Below are 19852 nucleotides of genomic sequence, written 5' to 3'. Positions count from 1 at the left end.
TTGTCCTGGAAAAGCAAGGCTTTCTATGGTTACAACATGTTAGAGTAGAGTAAATATATGTAAGGCCATAGTTTAATGTAGTGATTAGTGATTTATTTTATTTTTTTTTTTTGCTGGTGTGGTTGAGGAGGGGGGGGGACAGCATAGTGGGTATATTCCCTGCGACTTGGAGCCAAATCTACAATTCTTTGTCCCCCGTGAGTGTGGCAAGGTATGGACTGTATAGTGGGAAATTTTGGAATTGAGTTCAGTAAGTCCCATAGATACAACCTGGGTGATAGGGATAGAGGCAGTCACAAGTTTAGCAACAGTCCCAATATCCAGTTAGAGCAATTGCAGCAGAACTCATCCCCTCACTTACTGTAAAGAGGTTGTGCCATTAAGGACACTTTTCTGTCCATAGGACTGACGAGCTCCCCAGCAATGATGAGGCTGGAGAACCACAAATACCAGTGCACTTGCTTGACTGGCGTTCCATTCATTGCTATGGGGCTGCTGAAGATTGTCCTGTGGTTAGGGGATAAGTGCCCTAATGGTACAACCCCTTTAGTCATCCTCAATTATACCTAATAGAATTCTTCCTTTTGTCTGACTTGTATTTCTTCTCTTTGCCAGTGTGGTGAACCAGTTCTAAACGAGTTTATGCCGGATATAGCAATGGGTGTCTCCTCAATGTCACTGAAGGACCGAAGGCTGCCAGAACTGACCATCGATACCCAGCTTAGCCAGCAAGTGTCGGACATGATGCCCCTTCATGCCCAGCACCATGCATGCATTCCCAGCCGACATATGCACAGTTCACGGAAAAAACAGACTGTAGAACAGAAAATTGATTCCCGTGAGAGCCAACCAGAGTATCCAGAGTTCTACGATTTCTCCAACTCTGCCTGCCGACCATCCACACCAGTTCCCAGCAGACACTCCCCTTTGGCCTCGCAGGGCATTTATTTTGGCCCAGATTTGTACAGTCATAGCAAACCACCTCCAAATGGATTAAAGCCCTCCTATCTATCCAACCAGATGTCTCCAAAAAAGCAAGATGACTCAAGGAGGGATTACCTGTTTTCCCTTGACAGTCATCCGCACAGGCAAAAGAATGAACCGCTACACCTTGATGTCTTAGAACAGCCTCCTCAAAGACTTGATCTCGCCCTTGCTGCCCAAGAGGGTACCAGCCATGGTTCTCACCATGGACGGGGACGTACGAAAATTGAATCAGACCTGACCTACGGCCTAACCTCTAACAGACCATCACACTCTGCCTACAGCTCTGATCGACAGGATGAGCGGGTGTTCAGGAGAATCTCTGAGGTTGACCAGAGGAACAGTGACCTGGAGCGAGAGGATGCTGTAGGGAGGGATCGACGATCTCCTAATAAGCCTGACTTTCTTTACAAGAAATCTGCTCTCTGAGGAAACAAAAATGAAATAACCTCTCGACATCTCTGTGCCTAAAACTAGTGGAGTACAACACTTTCCATGGATTTATTCTGAGCGGTGTCAATCTATGCTTTACTGGAAACATAACCTAGCTTGCGTTATTTTCTCTCATGCATTACAGTAGCTGCATGTTCCCCGTATCCTCCATGGTGGCTTCTTATACAGTGGATGTATGCAAGACTTTTTTGGGGTTTTATTTTTTTAAAATTTTTTTTTTTAAACTTCTTAGCTGGCACCTTGATTTTCTAACATTTTATTTGCAGTCTAATTTTGCACCTATATACATTTGCCTCTTATGATTTGCAATGTGTTGGTTTTGTATGGGAGCAGTGTTTTTATGTAATTTTTTTTCTTTTATTCTGTTGTCTTCATGGGTTTTAGGTTTAACAATATTTTGTAACAGGATGAAAGTGTTTATTTTGTAATAATGAAGCGATCCAAAGAAGCACACATAGGATTCTATGTCCTCGCGCTGAGGTTACATTACATTCTGACGTCTTCCTGATCTGTTTGGCGTTAGAAATCCGTCCTGACCCATGGTAATGCCATACCCTTGCACTCTTGTCCTCACCTTAGTAACGCATATCACATGGAAAATTTTGAATCGAAAGTCACTTCTGTTGTGGTCAATTTATTAACCTGGGGAATAGCAGAGCTGAGGTTGTCATTTTGGTTCTTTGTGGTATTTGGTGAACTGTTCATGACCTCACAGTATGTTCTAACAGCACAGCCAGCAGTAAATCTACTGGTGGCAAAGCCCATAGCTGGTTTTTGCTGCAGGTCTAGAGCCGTTTTCAGCCTATATGTATTGCAAAGGTAAAAAACAAACTTTGAATCGGCAGCAGTAATTGACATGCTGCGGCTTCCAAACCCACAGAACAAAACAACTGGCGCTGAAAAATTTTACCATGGTTGTGGGCATTTGTTGAAATCCCATCTACTTCACTGTACTGTAATTTGCATCGGGTTAGCCGCTGGTGGTTCCGGCAGCGACTGACCTGTTGCAAAGTTGCAGTCTGTGGTCCTGGCCTGAAAGGGTTGTCTAAAGAGTTTAACTATAAGCTCTGATAGTCACCATGAGGCAGTAACAATGCAGTGAAAAATGACCATTTCTGCCTGCTACATCCGTACTCCAACCTAACTGGAATTGGAAGCTGATATTGGAGCCCAAAGACTATTTTAACTTTTGCAGTATTGACTGTAAATTCCATATTTGTGCTGAAGCATTATCAATCTATTACATAACAGAGCTGAGCAAGTGTTTTTAAAGGATGCTTTTACTGTTGCATCAGTGTTCTGATCGCCAAATCCTCTTATTAAAGAGGTTCTCTTGTTGGCTTTCCTACAAGGTTTAGCTCTGCTCATTGCTTCAGCAAACTTATATTTTGTTACTTTGAAAGGATGTACATCCAAGGTTTAGTCTTGCGTTGTCTTATGTTTTTGGGTTACGTGGGGTCATTTTACCAGAGAGGTTTAAGGCGACAGGTGTCATGACATGCATTATTTGCATAAACCAGGATCATCCTTGGATTTTTGCCATAGATTCCACTACAAATATGCACATGAACATGCTTGTAGATCTGTACTTGAAAACGCAACGTATATTAGAAAGTTGTTAGAAATGAGGTTTTGTCTATTCTGACATGGTGCAGGCTGGCAGTGTCTCTTTCCTCAAAGACTAAAATACCAATTAGTACATCAGCTATGTTGCCAGAAAATTTTGCTAATAGCATTTATTGAACTATACCGCACCAGAATTTCAATCTATTGTCTAGAGAGAGCAGAAAGTGACGACTGCTGTTAAGGATGATGGTGTCTGTTCATTGCATGGATACTGATATTATTGGTTATAAACATAGGAGGGGGCAGTAAGGGAATGGGAGCTACTTCTCCGTGTGCATTACCTGATCACTGGGGAACCGGCTCCATAGACTGGAATTGTCTAAAGTGAAATAATCTATCCAATATTGTCATGTTATGTTAAGGTTACCATACACACAAGTCAAACCTACTCATTTTGGTGGGTCTGCTTGACTGTCCGTGTAGAGGGGTGTGCCCACTCATGCCCCTGACAGTTCATGTCACTGCTCCAATTTTTGTTCTCGTGAGAGATGCTTTCCTCTTCTCATTGAGAACATTGCACACTATAAAGCCTGCATCTGTATGGGGGAATGAGTAGGAATAGCATCCAAAAGCTTGTGGTGCGTTCCTTGTGAATTCCTACCCGAATGATCTAACATGTACCACAGTCACAAATCTCTGTCTTGCCTCTACCTGGTTATGTTCAATGTGGCGTAAAATCTGTTTAGCCACAAATCCTGCCATTCAAGGGTCAGAAATGTTTTACATTCATTCCATTAATGCAATATGTGTGATCGCTTACATTTTCAGCACTAGAGACAGTATCACCTACCTCCTATGAGCTCTAAGGGCACCTTTTAAAGCCACAGTGTATACTGTATACAATCCATGTTGTCCATGCTCGAGCTGTGGAGAGGTGGAGGACCCTCTGTAGCTTGTTGTGTCTCATAGCAATAAGTTTTGAGAAGGTAGCAGGATCTTCCTGTGTGTAATTCATCTCTGCCTGAGTGGGGGGCCGATGGTGCCCTTCCACCCTGGAGCAGCCGAACACTAGATCCGTAGCACCACATGCTCCTACATACCCAACATCTGTGAATGCACACACTCATTTTAGATATTTAACGCCTCAGTACAGATATACCTCAGTGTTGTCTCCTATGACATGTTTACATCTGAGGGCATGTGTCCTGTAATTTTGGGTTGATGCTCAATGGATATGTAATGTCGCCTCTTTGACTGGTATGTATATGTATGTATAAACCTGCTTATATTCCTGATGTTAGTGTACGTCCACCTGTAAGCACCATATTACACTTTATATACGTTCATTATATTACATTGGTTCAGAGGCTCTTTAACGACTGTACATGGTTATTGTATAATGGAGGTGGTTCCTCAAGTCCTTTTTGTGTGCACAATATGGGCTTTGGTTGACTTTTAGGCCTGAAGAAGGTTTACAGAGGACAAGTTTGGGTGCAGTAAGTCCTTGTCCATGGTATGTTCTCCCCTTAACTGGAAAGTATAAATCCCCCTTCCTGAAGCCTCCATCTTTTTATTGCATGCTATTTAAAGGGACAACAAATTGCCTGCACTTGCTGCTATACCTGAAAGTGATGGGCAGTGACACTGTGTGCCCATATTCTATTTCCATAGGTAGGTTTACATAAACCTGCCACTGTAAATAAATGAGTATTCCTTATGAACTAACAGCTCTTCAGCTTGTTTTTCATAACTGTGCTGTTCCTCTCTTATTCTTCATGGTAGTTGACTGGGCTCTGTAGTTGGAGTCTGGACAAAATATAGGTGGAGTAGGAAAAAACTCAATGACCAACTTAAATATAAATGATTCATAGTTATAAAATTATTGATATTGTATAATTTGCATAGTTTTATATTTTTTTTTTCATAGGCATTCACTGTACTTTTACTCTTTCTAGCTGATCATGACTGTCAGCCATTTATGAAGGAGTCTGATTGTGGGGGAAAAAGTCGGAGTTGGTGGTTTGGCCTACCATTCCCCTTTTCAAAGACTGTTCTCTCTATATGGTCCGGCACTGATTGAGCTATGGAATGAACATCCCCAACTGGTAACACCTAGCTGTCTAGTCCTAAATATCCAGGAAGAATAACAGAGGAACAGCCCATCACAGGTTCTAATAGAAGCTTCAGTTCTGCTATTTCATGAAGGTTTGACTTATTTACTAGATTAGATGTGTCGTGAGAGGTGGCAGCAACTCTGTAAGGAGTGACAAGTAATAGAAGAATAGTTTACACAGTGGGGCAGATTTATTAAGGCTGGTGCTTCGTATACTCAGTGGGCTCAAGGTACGCCTGACTTATCAAGAGGTTCTGGACCTTCATAACTTAGGCACATCCCTTGTGCCAGAGTGGAGATCTAAACCGGTCAGTAACTGGCATAGATTTCTTGTATACTGGAGTGAGTTCTAATAAATGTCAGTCCGAGGTGTTCTTGTTTCGGCCCAACTCACTCAGTCCATGTTTATGGAAAGTGGTTAGCAAGGCACAGAATGGGCGATTGGGCAAAAAGGGCGGCTAATTGTGCCACATTATTGAACATCTATGCCACAAAACTGGTGTATATATGTTGAGTCCAGGATTCATGGCATACAGTCATTTATGTAGGTTTCTATCACGCCCGTGAGATAGAATAATACAACCTGCAGGTAGGTTCCTAATCTAAAGAAACGGATTGAAAGTGGGTTCTGACTACTGTGTAAACAGTCGGGCCAAAAAAAATCTGATTTTCTGTGTCTATCCTTGATAGTATTTTCTTGTCCTTCACTTATATTGGTATTCCACGTTTTATGTTTGTCCTTTTTTCCACCTCCTTTCTTGCAGCATAGTGAGGTTGCATCTCTGCTGCTTCAGGCTGTTTCTATATGCTTTTTGGCTTACATGTTTCTTTTATATTCTTACCCGTCTGGACCAAACCTGGCATGGAAGTGTGTGTGTGTGTCCTTATGTATGATTGATAGACATAGCAAAGCCTATGGTAGTGCAGATTTTCCCTTCCAGAATTTTCCTGTTTGTTGGATCTTCTATCCCTTGTTGCAGTGGATCTTCTCTGTGACATTGCCACGGCATGCCTCCTGTGCTTCATATGAGATCAGAACCTTTTCATTCGAGGTGCTAACATTCCTGCATTGCCTTCACTATCCCTTCTGCTGCTGCTGCTGCGGGAGAATTGTAAAGGGCTCCTGTGTGTTTTTCCTGTTGACATGTGCTAAGTGATTGTTTGGTCGCCTGCTATTGCAGTTAGCTGCCAATTTGTAGAAAGTAGGCTCTGGTAATGCATGATGTTCCTATATTGTTTATTGGTGACCCCTACACACCACCTATATAAAAGGTCATTAGCTTTCTGTAGAGCATCTGCTTGGTGATCTTGGTTGGACTCCAACAAAATGGCAGCTTCTGCTGTACTAGGGCAATTATCAGTTTTGATACTGTAACACAATTATTTTTAATATGCTGTGTTGGTTAGGGCTGCTTTATCTCAGTTTGGATCCATTTGTGGTGTTTGTGTGTGTCATGTGACCTGGTGCTGTATGTGGACAGTGATTTATATGGAAGTTTTTGTGCCTGTCCCTTTAAAAAAAAAATTAAAAAAAATTTAGACCTAGCCTGTTATGGTTTTGCAATGTCACTTCCCTCCAGGAGGGGGCAGTATGGACAAGTCCCCATGACAATCAGGTCCTTGCCGACAATCGTAGGCTGTTTCGGACTGTTGTTTTTAGATTGTTATAGGATTGTATGTATTTAGAGATGAAATTATGTAAATTTCCCTGGTTCACGTGTTTTACAGAAAGGCAGGGAAAAATTAAATTATTCTGTATATTGTTTCTATTTGCTAACCTTCCCCAGTAATACATTGTAATATAATGCACGTGGTATGGTGTTTGAAGTCTCTTCTAATAGAAGCGCATGCTTGTTGATGGACAGGAGAACGTATTTTCTTTTCACCACAAAATACAAAGCAAATGAATCTTTACATTGGCGTTTTTTTCGGACTCCACCATTGGTTCCAGTAATATACATACTACACATACTTATGTTGACACACACTCGAATAGCAAGAACATTCCAGTGAACTGATGTGGAGTTTGTGCAAATCTATTATTTTTTGGCAGATGGCTAACACCCATGGAATATGGAGGAGAGAGGAGTGTTCTCACTTAAAAGGGTTATCCACCTTTGTTATATTGTGGGCCTATCCTTAGGATATATAATTGATCTGCAGGGGCTTGCCAGCCAGGACCGCTGCAGATGAAAGGGTTCGAGGACAGTGGCTCCTGGTATATTTATGCTTTAGGCCTTGCATTATTGTCCCGTAGAATCTAATGTACGCTTTGGGGAAAAAAATTCGCTGGAAAACCTCTTTAATGCGATTTAGTCTCTATGGAACGTGCAGCCGCCTTCTACCAGTTGTAATTGCGTTTTGAGCCAACCAGGAGTGAATTCCAAAGGAAAGGGAAATAAAGGAAAAAAACACTTCATGTTGACTCAAAACTGCATCAAAATGCGTTTCCAGCTTTACAAGGAAAGACCACAGCAACTCTGCAAATAGTCTTTTGTTACATTTTCCTTCCATGGTAACAGACCGCAAACTCTGTGTAGTCTGATCATACAGTTTCATACTTTCTGTTCTTGTTCACTTTGTATCATTCATCTAATATAGTATAGCAGAAAGTGTAACTGCAGTATCAGGTACACAGTGTGTTTGATGTTGTCTGTTACCCTAGAGATGCATCGATCTCCATATCAGCTGTAGACACAATATGATATGAAATTTTTAATGAAGACCATTTGCTTTATTTGACATTGGTTGTAAAGGCGGGCGCAGCCTTTAAAGAGTTTTTACAGAATTACAATATTGGTGACTTTTTCATAGGATAGGTCATCAATATCAGATTGGTGGGATCCCAATACCTGGCACCCTCAAGATCAGCTGTGCTTGGTTATTGCAGCTCCTCCACATTCACTCAATGGTACTGAGCTGCAAACGGTCCATGTAAATGTGACCACCTACCTGGGAAGTAGAAGCCTTGGTCATGAGAGAATGTGTTGAATCCCCAGTGATCTGGTAATAGATCTAGCCTAAGGATAGGTCAACAGTATTTAAGTTCCGGAAATCCTTTAAGTCGTTTTGCTCGCTGTTCCTCATTTCTGTGATAAATTAGTGACACCCCCCTATCCTTTTAATTATTTATTGTCTTCACATATGTAAGTTCAGTGGGGGGAGAGTTTGTTTTTTTTGCTGGAAGGGTTTTACATTCTGAAGTTGCTTTTGTACCTGCTTGTTCATACCGTGAATGCTTCTCTGCAGTGTCTTTGAATGAACAATGAAAAGTTTCTAATAGACTGTGTATCAATTCTTTACTAGTTGAAATCTGAGAACATTTTTTTTTTTTTTTTTTTTTTTTTTTTTTTTACATCCAGGGCTAGAAATGTTCCCTGGCCTAATTCCTCGCAGCTGAAGGTTTCTTACAATTGTATTAAGTTTTTTTTCTACAGTTTCAAGCTAGCAGGACGGTAGAGATCTGTCCTGTTATAATGTCAGCCTTTGGATATGAACAAGAATGTTATTTAGTGACAGCAAGCAGAGATCTCAAAAATGGAAAGGAATTGACTCCTCAATGTTTATTAGGGGGTTCCAGAACTTTTTATAATGTAGATTTTGCTTCACCAGTTTTCTATTTCTTTCTGTACCTCTAAACCCTTTCATCTCCAGCTTCTTAAAGGAGAACATCCCTTTACATGTAAGAGATGGCACATTTGTAACCACTAAACAGGCTGCGAAGTTAACCATGGGAGGATAGTGACTTTGAAAATGAGTTGCATCGGCCTCTTCCGTCTGTCATCCCAGTCAGCCATTCAGTAGAGTGAAAGAGGTTACGTGATACTTACCTGTAGCCATAACTCTTTCTAGGCAGTTAGGGGAGTGGTGATGACTTCTCTGCCCCTTATTGGCACCTTTGAGCCATGTAGTAGCTGCAGTTGTGCCTACTGATTTATGTGAGGGCATTGTCCCTTTAAATATGCAGGGTTGCTATCTATTGTGAATTTCCCATGACCCCAATGTTCACCTTACCTTGTATGTGGTACATCTATTAGAGGGCTGGCTAGTCATAAAATCATTCATTTTAGGCTTTTTAGGGCACTTGGTGGAAATGCATGGACCCCACTACGGCTGGGATGGTCCTACATTGTGTTATCTGCAGTGTGTGCAGTTACCAGTCCATGAGGGACACTTTATGGGATCGAGATGCTTGTCTCTGTTGTGAATGTCTGTGACAGTCTGCAGTTTTTAAATCTCATTCAGAAAAAAATAAAATTAAAAGTTCAAGTGCCTTCACCGCTAAAGGCTCAGAAACCGAAATCTACACCACAGCGAACTTCACAGACTCCACGTCCTATGCAAGTGTTTTGTACAACCTGCATAACCAGTACTTTGTAAGCTTTGTTTATGACTCTTGTACATAGTGGGGTTTTTAAAGAATAGTATTTTTATTTAGGTACCTCCAGACTTGAATTTGTGTCTCGTGTGATGATGATACATTGTATAACGCCTCTTCTCTCTTTCAAGTACCATTGCTGTTGTACAAAGGTTTTCACTTGTTCTATTTTTCTACGGTTACTGACAAGCATGTAACAACGGACTTTATCCTACATTATAATTGGCATTTCAGAAATAAATGGCTTGTTTAGAAAAACTATGTCCCCTTGTGTCATTCATGCAGATTATCCTGGCCCATTTCCCTTGATTCGACCCCTCTAACATTCTGTGGGCATATATTCATCCCTGCAAATTGCTGCCATGTTGTTTTCATAACTCCCATAAAGGTGTATGGGAGCTACGAAGATGGTGTAGCTAAATGTGCTACTCAGTAATGGAAAAGCATGTAGCAGGTAAATGTTTAAGGGGTTATCAGCGAGTTTGTGGCTCCAAACAGGGAATGGAATAAAATAAAGGCGCACTCGTTTCAGCTGTACCCACCGGTCTTTGTGGACTGTCCTGTAGGCACTTGAGATTTCTCTAGCCAACTCTAGTACTCTCTATAAGGGCCGGTTCACACATGCTGATGTGTTCCGTCCACATGAGGACCCCCCGGACGGAATACAAGTGCAACTGCAAACGTTGTGCGGTTCAAGTGCACAGACTCCATAGACTATAATGGGGTCAGTGTGCTTGCCGCGCACTGCCCGTATGAATGATTCATGTGGGCAGTGCGTGGCAAGCACGCGGACCCCATTATAGTCTGGGGTCCGTGTGCTTGAACCGCACAACGCTTGCAGTTACGCTTGTATTCCGTCCGGGGAAGTCCTCATGCGGACTCCTTCTGGATGGAACACGTCGGCATGTGTGAACCAGCCCTTAGATAGCTAATATTACCCAGTGGGATTTGATTAGTGATGGGAATTCCAGTGTTTTCTAGCCAGTTTGGATCATTTGGCTCTGATCTACAGATCTCAGACTGCTCCTCATTAAATGTTACTGTCTTTGCTATGCAGTCAGGCCTCCCCTTCCTACTGTCCACATTTTAACCTGATGGTATGACAGAATATATATGTACCACATGAACCAGAAAGGTAAGCTAAAACATAAGGCCAGATTATACAAATGCTACCAAAAGTAGGCCAAATGGATCCTATAGTGTATACAGTGCAAAGTGCTTTAAGGCAAAAACACAAGCTAAAAGTAAAATAATATGTAAGCATTGAGTACTTTTAGACAAGAAAAAATGGCTACAGGCTGGTGATGGAATAGAATATAGATGATGCCAGCGTCCTGCAATCAGTCCATCGATATCTATAGAGCTATGGCTGAACAGTTTGTTTGCATTAGTTATGGTAATGTTACCACCACGGTCATGTCCATACTAAAGCGCTGGTTATTGCACAGCACAAGCATCCCTCTAGTTGCAGTGCAGCCTCACATAGTACACACTGCACTCACAAGTAGTCACTGACTTATTCAGCTTTTATTGTTTATTTCACTGAATTGGAGGAAGTAATAGTCAAAAAGTATAAACTACCGCCTTTTATTCACCAAAATAACTACTGTGCACTTGGAAAAAAAAAATATATATATATATATATATATATATATATATATCCCTTTACGTAAAGAGCAGATCCTTGAAGAGAAGTCCCATGTAAATACTATCATAGCTCATGTCTTTACCAGTGCTAGGGCTCAGCTCACATCATTGATAAAGGACCAGGCCCGTGTAGGAAAGTCTATAGGACACTGCCATTTCGTTTAGTACGTTATTGTTCTCTGTGATCAGCCGGGGACGCAGCAGATAGAAGGTACGGCTCCCGCCTCACACGCACACTGCAAGGTAAGGGAGAAAATCACACACCGCAACCTATAGGACACACAGCCAATAGTCTCCAGGCACGGTCACGTGCTCTAGGCCTTAGGTTGTGTCAGCTGACCACCGCTAGAGGCCTCTGAGACTTGTAATAAAGCAGCCATGTTGCTGAAGACCATTGATGACTGCAGTGCAAGTGGATGTTTGCGGTGGTGGAGACATTTGGCGCTTTACCTCCGTGGAATATCTACCGGCTCAGTATAAGATAGGAGGTGACGTAATGATCCCTCTCTCTTCCATTCCCGGATCTCATCGGATGAGATGTGTGGGTTAAGCCGATGCCATCCGGCCGGTTGGTGTGAGTATACTGCTGTGTGTAGTGGGCAGGAGGGCGCTGGACAGCTCTTCTTCTGTATGAGGTGTATTGGAGACTCTTTTTCATGTTGTGTTTTCACTTCTTTGCAGCGGGTGCCTTCTCGCAGATGGCCACATCTCAGGTACCATTCCCTCTTATATTTCTGTGTTATATTGTGGGGTCTCTTAGCTTATATCCTCCCACAAAGGCGTGTCTGCTGACTGTTGCGAGCTGGCACGTAAGAACCGGAGGAAGAGAATACAGGAGTGGGGTCTTACCGCCGGTCTTATCTCGCCAGTGTGATGTGCGCAGGAACTCTCCTCCTACACTGTATTATAGGGGAGGTTCTCAAACCCTCTTCTAACTCTAGGTGCACACCTGTGCTTGGGTTCGCTTGGAAACCCAAAAAATGGAAACCCAGTCTGCTTAAAAACTGGTTACCCGTGGACCTCATAGACTATAATGGTTTCCGCCTGAAAAATGCAGAGAAAAGTCCTGCTTGTAGAACGTTTCTCGAGCGGAATGAGGAAGGGAATTCCCCAAGGGAAAGCGTGCATTGGTGTGAATCCAGCCTAACTTGTCATCATGATGTCATGGTCTGTTTCCTTAGTGCCAATGTCTTTGGGATCAAGACTTTAGAGAGGTCACATATTTATCACCTTACAACTATTTCTTTATTTTTCCCATGCAGGTCTTGGCTATCAAAGTGGAAGTCATCACCTGATTGAAGCGGCAGAATGACTTCACGACAAATAATGCCACGTCCTGTTCCTTGGGGCCATACACAGGTCTGTGGCCTGCTATAAAATGTAAGCGAAGCTGTCAGTCTCCCTGTAGTCCTAAACGCATCTATCTTGTATACCCCTCCCACAAAGGCGTGCCTGTTGTACTATCTGCAGGTGCGTAAGAACTGGAGGTAGAGGATAATGGAGTGGAGTCCTATATTGTGTTCATTTTACCAATGAGATGCATGCAGCAACTCTACTCTACACTGGAACACATTTCATTCACTAGTCTTAATAAAATTAAAAAATAGCCCAACAGGTGCAAGGCATGCCCGGCCTTTTAACAAATCTGGCACACGCCCTTGTGTCAGAATAGAAATCTATGCCAGTTACAAAATGATGTACATGTCCTGTTTAACTCAGGCTACAAACTGTTAAGTTATAATAAAATCTGTCAGGCCAAGGCCCTTTCACCCACATTTGGGAATAAGGCACAGAATTTGGAGTGTGTTGCACGTTTGCTGCAAGAGGGGGCGTTGAGCCAAATGTGTCCCACAAACCTTCCCTCTATGCCGGCAAGAGCGGCTTAGAGGGGTTGATAAATATTCCCTGCAATATGTTAAAGATGAAGGCCAACTTCAAACCTCTTCTGATCTGTATCCATGTTATCATGGTCTATTGCCTTGGTGCCATTGATCTCTGGGATCATGGCTTTAGTGAGGTTACATTTTAAAACATTGTATTTTATTTTTTTTTTGTTATATAATGCAGGGCCCGGCTTTCAAAATGGAAACCATCTCCTGATTAAAGTGGCAAAAGCCTTCACAGCAGGTAATAAAATATCAAAATCTCCTGCTCCTTATGGGCCATATGCAGGTTTGTAGCATGGTATATAAGGACCTGTAAGCAAATCTGTCGTTCTTCCTGTAGCATTTCATACATCTAGATCCTGACCTGTAAACCCTGTGTACATTGTCTAGTACACCCCTCCCACAAAGGCGTGCTTGTTGTACTGTCTGCAGGTGCGTAAGAACTGGAGGTAAAGAATATGTGAGTGGGGTTCTGTAATGTGTGTATCTCAGCAATGAGATGTCTGCACTAACTCTCCTCCTACACTGTGTTAAGGACGAGTCCCATCCTCAAATCCTCTTTCTAAGACCAAGTTAACATCTACATCAGGTGTCAGTCGGTACACATCCATCATAAATTGCTGGAAAATGTACACCCAACATACCCCATTGTCAATGCAATGCCTCAGGTTCCGTTCAGGTCTGTCACAGAATGGATCAGTTTTTGTCCATTCTGCTTCTGCAGATGTGACCGTAGTATAACCTGTTGCCATGATGTCATGGTCAATTTGTTGTTGCTTGGGGGGGAAGGGGAGATTTGTCACTTTATTATAATCTTTTTTTTTTTTTTTTTTTTTGCATAATTTTTTTTAAAGCAGCGCTCTGCTATTAAAGTGGAAGTCTTCTCCTGATTAAAGTAACAACAGGTAATGACGTTCTGTGTGCCAAACACTGGTCTAGGGCATATATGATACAGCTGCAAAAATGTGAACTAATCCTAAAACATAACTTTTAATCGTTTTTAAAATGTAATTCAAATCATTGCACAAACAGAGAAGGAATATTCAGGTATTAGTCTCAATGTGTGTCCTATCATGTATCCAGGAAAGAACTACCATCAAGAAATAAATATTTCTACTACAGAGATCACGAGTCAACCCTTAGGCCTACTTCACATGGGGCAAGGGGGTAGTATTTTGGTCCTGATTTCGATGCAGGAGGCCACGTCAGAATAGGACCAAAATGCACCTGTTGCGGCTTCCTGCTCCGAAGTAGGCCCAAATGAATGGGCCCAGTCCGGAGTGTGCTGCCGCGAGGTGGAGAGCGGGGCTGAATCAGCCATGGAATCCGCCTGAAGAAAGGGCAGCTTGTTTCTTTTTTCCGTGAGCGGGAACATGCCACTCACGGAGAAAAGTAAGCTAGCGGTCTACATAGACCTCTATTGTGAGGGGGCTGATTCTGATGTGGATTCAGAGTCAAGATCTGCCCCCTCTTGCAACGTGTGAACGAGCCCTTAGATTTAAGAATAGGTAGAAGGGATAAGGGACCAAGTAAATGCAGAAAAAGCTCCCAAATTGGAGCAATCTTACCTAGATATTGGGATAGGTGGAGTGAGGACAGTCTTCCCATCTAGAAGCCTTCTAGTAACGTTAATTTCGAGGTGACACCCACCAACCCTGACAATGTGACACCCACCCTGACAATATGGTATATGTTGGAGCATCTGTTTTGTGCTAAAACTATTTGACTTGATAGACATGTTAGTGTGAATTCTCAGAAAAAGTGACATGGACTCGCTGTGATTGTGACGTAAAATTCTGTCTCTTAGTAAGCAAACTAAAGTGTGATCTAAATGTAGACTAGGCAGTCTGTAGATCTGCAGATTTCATCATCCAGCACCAGCCACTGTAATGAATCATTTTCATCCTGCCTGTCAGAGTTTGCAGTGAGTAACTATTAAGAAGTCTAAGCTGATATGTATAAGGTAAAGCACAAGTAGCAAAATATGGCTGCTTTCGTCTATGGCTGTCTAATAGCAAAGTAAATGCAATGCCATAGATACCAAAACTACACTACACCTAACATTCAAGCTCTTCAAAGAGAAAGTGTAAAGATCTTTAAATTGACAACGTGGACTGCTACTGGCTGACTGTTGTTGAGACCACCGTAGTAGTGGGGGGAAGACACATCACTCCCATCATTTAGCAGAAAGGAGCTTCTGGATTCATTAAAACATTTTTCATTTGCTTTATTTTAGGTTGGAGTTTAAAAGATCAACATAAAAGAAGACTCGAAGAGAAGATCATGCAATTGTCACAAAAACTTATCTGTTCAGTAAAACGGATATATAATAAACTCCTCTGTAGTATGAGTAAGGGGGTTTGTGTGGTCTCTGAGCGCTCAGAAATGATTAGAGTGATGGGCACCTTTCTGTTCATCACCTGGTAAATGCTGCAGTTTTTGTGATTAGCACTGGCACCTGTTTTCTGTTATGGGGGATGTTTTGTGAGACAGCCCCTTGAAATGGCATATGTCGGGTAGTTTTGGGGTCACTAATCCACCAACGTGTTGTTATGCAGCTGGAATTCAGGGTTCCAAACCTGTGTAAATATCTACCTCTTCCCAGAGTGAAAAAGCATTTCTGGGGTCCATCTCAGCCTTTTGGCGCATATGATGTGCGGTGAAGATGAACTTGATTTCACCTGTAGTATATGGACTACCATAACTTTCTCCTTATTCTGGTAATAATTTATACAGGTTTGGGTTCATAATCTCCAACTCCATGTTGGTGATTTAGAGGTCCCAAACCACCTGACAGGTTTTCATGTATGTTCTGTGTATCCTTCACTAACCTCTGAGCCAAATGGTGAGAGATGTAACCATAAGGCTTGGGGCTTAATGGTGACACTTGAGTCTCATCGTGAAGATTGTGGCCTGCTACCTAGTGCACCCTCAGCAGTTGCAGACAAAGCAAAGCATGTATGACATTTATTACCATGAACATAACCATATAATCCCAGCCTTAAAGGGCTTATGGGGTCTATACAATAAGGAGGAGTATATCGCCCTCATCTATTGATTATAAATACTACTGATTTGTCTATTTGTGATTCTACCAGGAGTAACTGTACAATAGCAAACAACTAGCTTGGAATAGCCTGGTGAACAAATAGGAGATTCAGGAACACTGAACTGCAAGCACAATACAACTTTAAAAGTGGTTTTTTTTACTTGTGTCTGGGAAATCTAGGAGCACAGTCAAGAAAGCCGCTTGTGGTCTGTGAATAACCTCCTATCTGTAATTACACAAGCAGACAGAAGTAGATAAAAGTACATGGAAGACTTTTCTTACATTGTAAGTTGTCGTGCAGTTATGTTCAGTCTAGTGTACAGAGAAAGCAGTTTGCAGAGCTGTGAGGAGAGTCATACCCTCCTATCTCTATTCACTGTGTGAAGACAGAATGTACCTTTTCCTCTTGCATCTACGGACAGAAATTCCATAGTAGCAGGGACTGAGCTATTAGCTAGAAAGGGAGTCTCCTAGCAGATCGAATTTTAGAGGTTTTTGCAGTAGAGAGCAGCAATATTTTTAAATAAAATGCATTATATTTTGGTCTAGAATCAGATACTCTATTAAATAAGACTAAGTTGTTTGAAAAGTTATTGATGATTTGACTGTGGATGTTTCCGTAATGGTACAACCACTTTAAAGATTTTTGATGTATTTAAATAAAATCATTTATAGCTGCACTTTCTTATTCTACACCTCAATTAACCCTTTCACCACCCTAAACCATCAGGAAAATGTGTGGTTTTCCCATCTTTTTAAAGTGATGTATATTTCTAGGATAACTTGATGGCATTTGTTAGTAACCCCCGCCATGAGTTCCTTATTGTGGCCAGGTTACCTCCTTATACAGAAAGAGTCAGTGACAGTTCAAACACATGATAACCCGGCCACAATAAGGAATTCTCGATTTCTTACAAGTCCCAGACCATAGAAGGTTCCTGCATTTATTGTCCTATCTATTGAAAGCAATCAACACAACAGACTGTCACCACTAAGATCAATAGAGGATATCTTTAAAAAGCTACAAAAATGTTATTTATAAAAATATTTAAAGAGCATCTTTCATGTTTTCTGGCACCAGCGGTATTATATAACACTAAACTCTCACCTTCCCAGTATGTAGCCCAGTACTATTCGTTTTGGCACCGATATCTCTCCACTGTCAGAAAATGCAGGCCTTACAACCTAGTGTCATTGCTGGGCAGAAAGGAACCCGCTCCCTCCCCCAACCGTACTATTCGGTAACCTTGTACTGTCAGATGGGCGTTCCTAACGCGGTAAGGCCCGCCCTTCTGACAGTGAGGGGATATTGGAGGCGAACCTAATGGCACCGATATCTCCGGCACCCAGATGCATACCAGAAAGCCGATTTCAGTGCACGGTTAGCTTTCTAGCAGTACATAATAACTACAAGTGTCAGAGGACATGAAAGGTTCTTTTTAACATAATTGTCTGACAATATAAATCCTTTAAAACTTAGGCCACATGTAGTGAAAAAACTCAGCAGAAACACATCAAGGCTTTTTTCCTGCGTTTTCCTTGCATTTTCATTGTTTTCTTCTGCTGACTTTCTGCCCCTATTATACCTACAAGCATATGGAAACCGCTAGTCCCTGTACCAGAAGGGGTTATGACAATGTGTAAACCCTTGACTGTGACTAACCCCTGTCCTTAGGTTTAGCTGTGGTCAAGTTATGATTGCAACTTTTTCTTGTGCATAAGTTAGCAACTCTATCTCTATATAGCATGTGCAGCCCTAAGGAACATTAGGACTGCAATACTTTATTTGGATAGTAGGTTGTCTGTGTTCTCCCCCCATATTCATTAAAATAACATGCACCCTGAAGTCCACCCAGTGTTCCTGGAGGAAAATGGAGAGCTGTATTCACCACTGAATCCCCAGGCCTCCTAGCATCAGTGATTCCATCTAAGTGATTGAGTTGCTGATTACCCAAGAAGGGGTTAATCACAAGCTTGACATGACTGTGGTTAAAGGAATTATCCACTTTCTCAGGATAGGCCATCAATATTAGATTTGCAACCCCTGCAGATCTCCAGTACAGAGACTTTAATGGTGCTGCACTGTACTACCTACACTCACCAGGGACCCCTGCATATCTGTTATTGATTGCCTATTCTGAGTAGGTGGATAACCCTTTTAATGACATTGTGTGGGAATCCCTTTCAGTAGTAGGAGTACTCACTTTCTGGCGCTCAATTAACCAAAAAAGAAGGTTACTAGACTTCATTTGAGTCTAAGTTCACATCGGCCGCTGAAATCGACGGGGAGAAAAATCCTGCACAAAGGTCTTTTCTCTGCTGCTTTCAGTATGGAATGGGCTGACCCCATTATAGTCTATGGGGTCTGCTGGTGTCCTTGGGTAACTGCTGTTTTAGCAGTCTAGCTCTCCATCGTTTGGGTCCCCCGACAGACCTAAGTTATGGAGAACCTGCTGCAGATGTGATCCTAGCCTTACTCTAGTAACCCCATCACATGAGATGCCATTGGCTGCTTTATTCCCTGAGAGTAGGCAATACCAGGCCAGGGCAGATAAGTAGGATCATAGTGGAGGTGTTGGGGTTTTTGTTGGCTTTAATAAACTATGTTGATAACCAGTGGAGGTCGTTTATTTTTTAAATGGTCAATGAAAGTTATGTGTGTGTGTGTGTGTGTATATATATATATATATATATATATATATATATATATATATATATATATATATATTAAAGCTTGTGTTTTTTCTAAAATTTATATTGCTGTATGCAGGGCTTATTGTGAAACACACACACACACACACTATATATATATATATATATATATATATATATATATATATATATATATAAAGACCGCACCAGTATAAGCATAGGGTGCTCACCAGTGGGAAGATTATCAGATGGCACACCAAAGAATATGTGCCTCATGCTGTGACGTTTCGGCTCAATAAACCTCCTTCGGTTTTTTCACCACATACTGTTTGGTGTGCTGCCTGTTTTTTGAAGAGATAGATAGATAAATAGGAGATGGATGGATAGATAGATGATAGATAATGTCCACAAATGTGTTTTTCCTCCATTCCTATTAATAATCATTGTAAAACTCCATACATGAATGTCCCTCTCGGCCAGCTATGGCCATACTGCAGGATCCCCCTATACTATAGGACCTATAGAACCTCCTCTCTAGCTGCTCCTGTAGTGAGGTGACTAGATTCGAGTTTCTCTCGTAAGTAGCTCCATTCTAGCGAACTGCCTAAACTGGAGTTGGTTCTAGCAGGTCCTTCCCCAGCATCTCCAATCTCGTCACCTCGGTAATGAATTGTCTAGGATGGAGTTGCCTATGGTAGGTCCCTCCAGCACCTCCAAGCTAGTCTCCTCACAGACAGTACATGGGTAGAGTCTGCATGTCCTCACGAGTATTCCCTGTAATCGTCAGTCTATTCCAGCACTACAGATCTACAGCAGTTTGGATGAGAAATCACCTTTCCCGGTCACAGATATTATGCCGCACTAGTCTGTACAGTGGTATACCTATATAACAGCAATAAATTAAGTAAACAGGGCGAATGCCCATAACAAAGATGGAGGAGACGCCCCTTCTGCACGATTATCAGCCTACGTGTGGAGTAGGCAGTCGATTGGCAGGACTGAGTGACGTCACGGCACTGTCTGAGCGGCAATGTTCGAATCCGGTAGGCGGGGGCTCCGTCATATACTGGTCCGGGGCAGCAGGGTGAGTGGCCGGGGGGCTCTGGGGGCGCTATGGAGGATTG

The 19852-nt window shown here is 42.1% G+C and overlaps 1 protein-coding gene and 1 long non-coding RNA gene across 3 annotated transcripts in view; both read left to right on the top strand.

The window, feature by feature from the left end:
• The window catches only part of BTBD7 (BTB domain containing 7), a 36618-nt gene extending 26885 nt beyond the window's left edge, over positions 1-9733 (top strand). Inside the window, exon 11 of the mRNA XM_075282424.1 lies at positions 616-9733. Within this exon, the coding sequence (XP_075138525.1) occupies positions 616-1413 (798 nt within the window). The 3' untranslated portion in view covers positions 1414-9733. The remainder of the gene's footprint in view (positions 1-615) is intronic.
• A 1911-nt stretch (positions 9734-11644) lies between these two features.
• LOC142212689 (uncharacterized) lies at positions 11645-15377 on the top strand. 2 transcript variants are annotated; one of them, XR_012717208.1, is made up of 6 exons: positions 11645-11715; positions 11823-11854; positions 12404-12521; positions 13209-13268; positions 13885-13932; positions 15264-15377. It is a non-coding gene; the product is annotated as an uncharacterized LOC142212689 (long non-coding RNA). The 2 variants fall into 2 exon arrangements; XR_012717207.1 differs by having other exon boundaries at positions 13882-13932.
• Positions 15378-19852: the final 4475 nt, after the last annotated feature.

Source organism: Leptodactylus fuscus, chromosome 7, assembly GCF_031893055.1.
Source record: "Leptodactylus fuscus isolate aLepFus1 chromosome 7, aLepFus1.hap2, whole genome shotgun sequence".
Taxonomy (NCBI): Eukaryota; Metazoa; Chordata; class Amphibia; order Anura; family Leptodactylidae; genus Leptodactylus; species Leptodactylus fuscus.
Note: the sequence above shows the minus strand (reverse complement) of the source record. Positions and strands in the feature narration are given on the sequence as shown.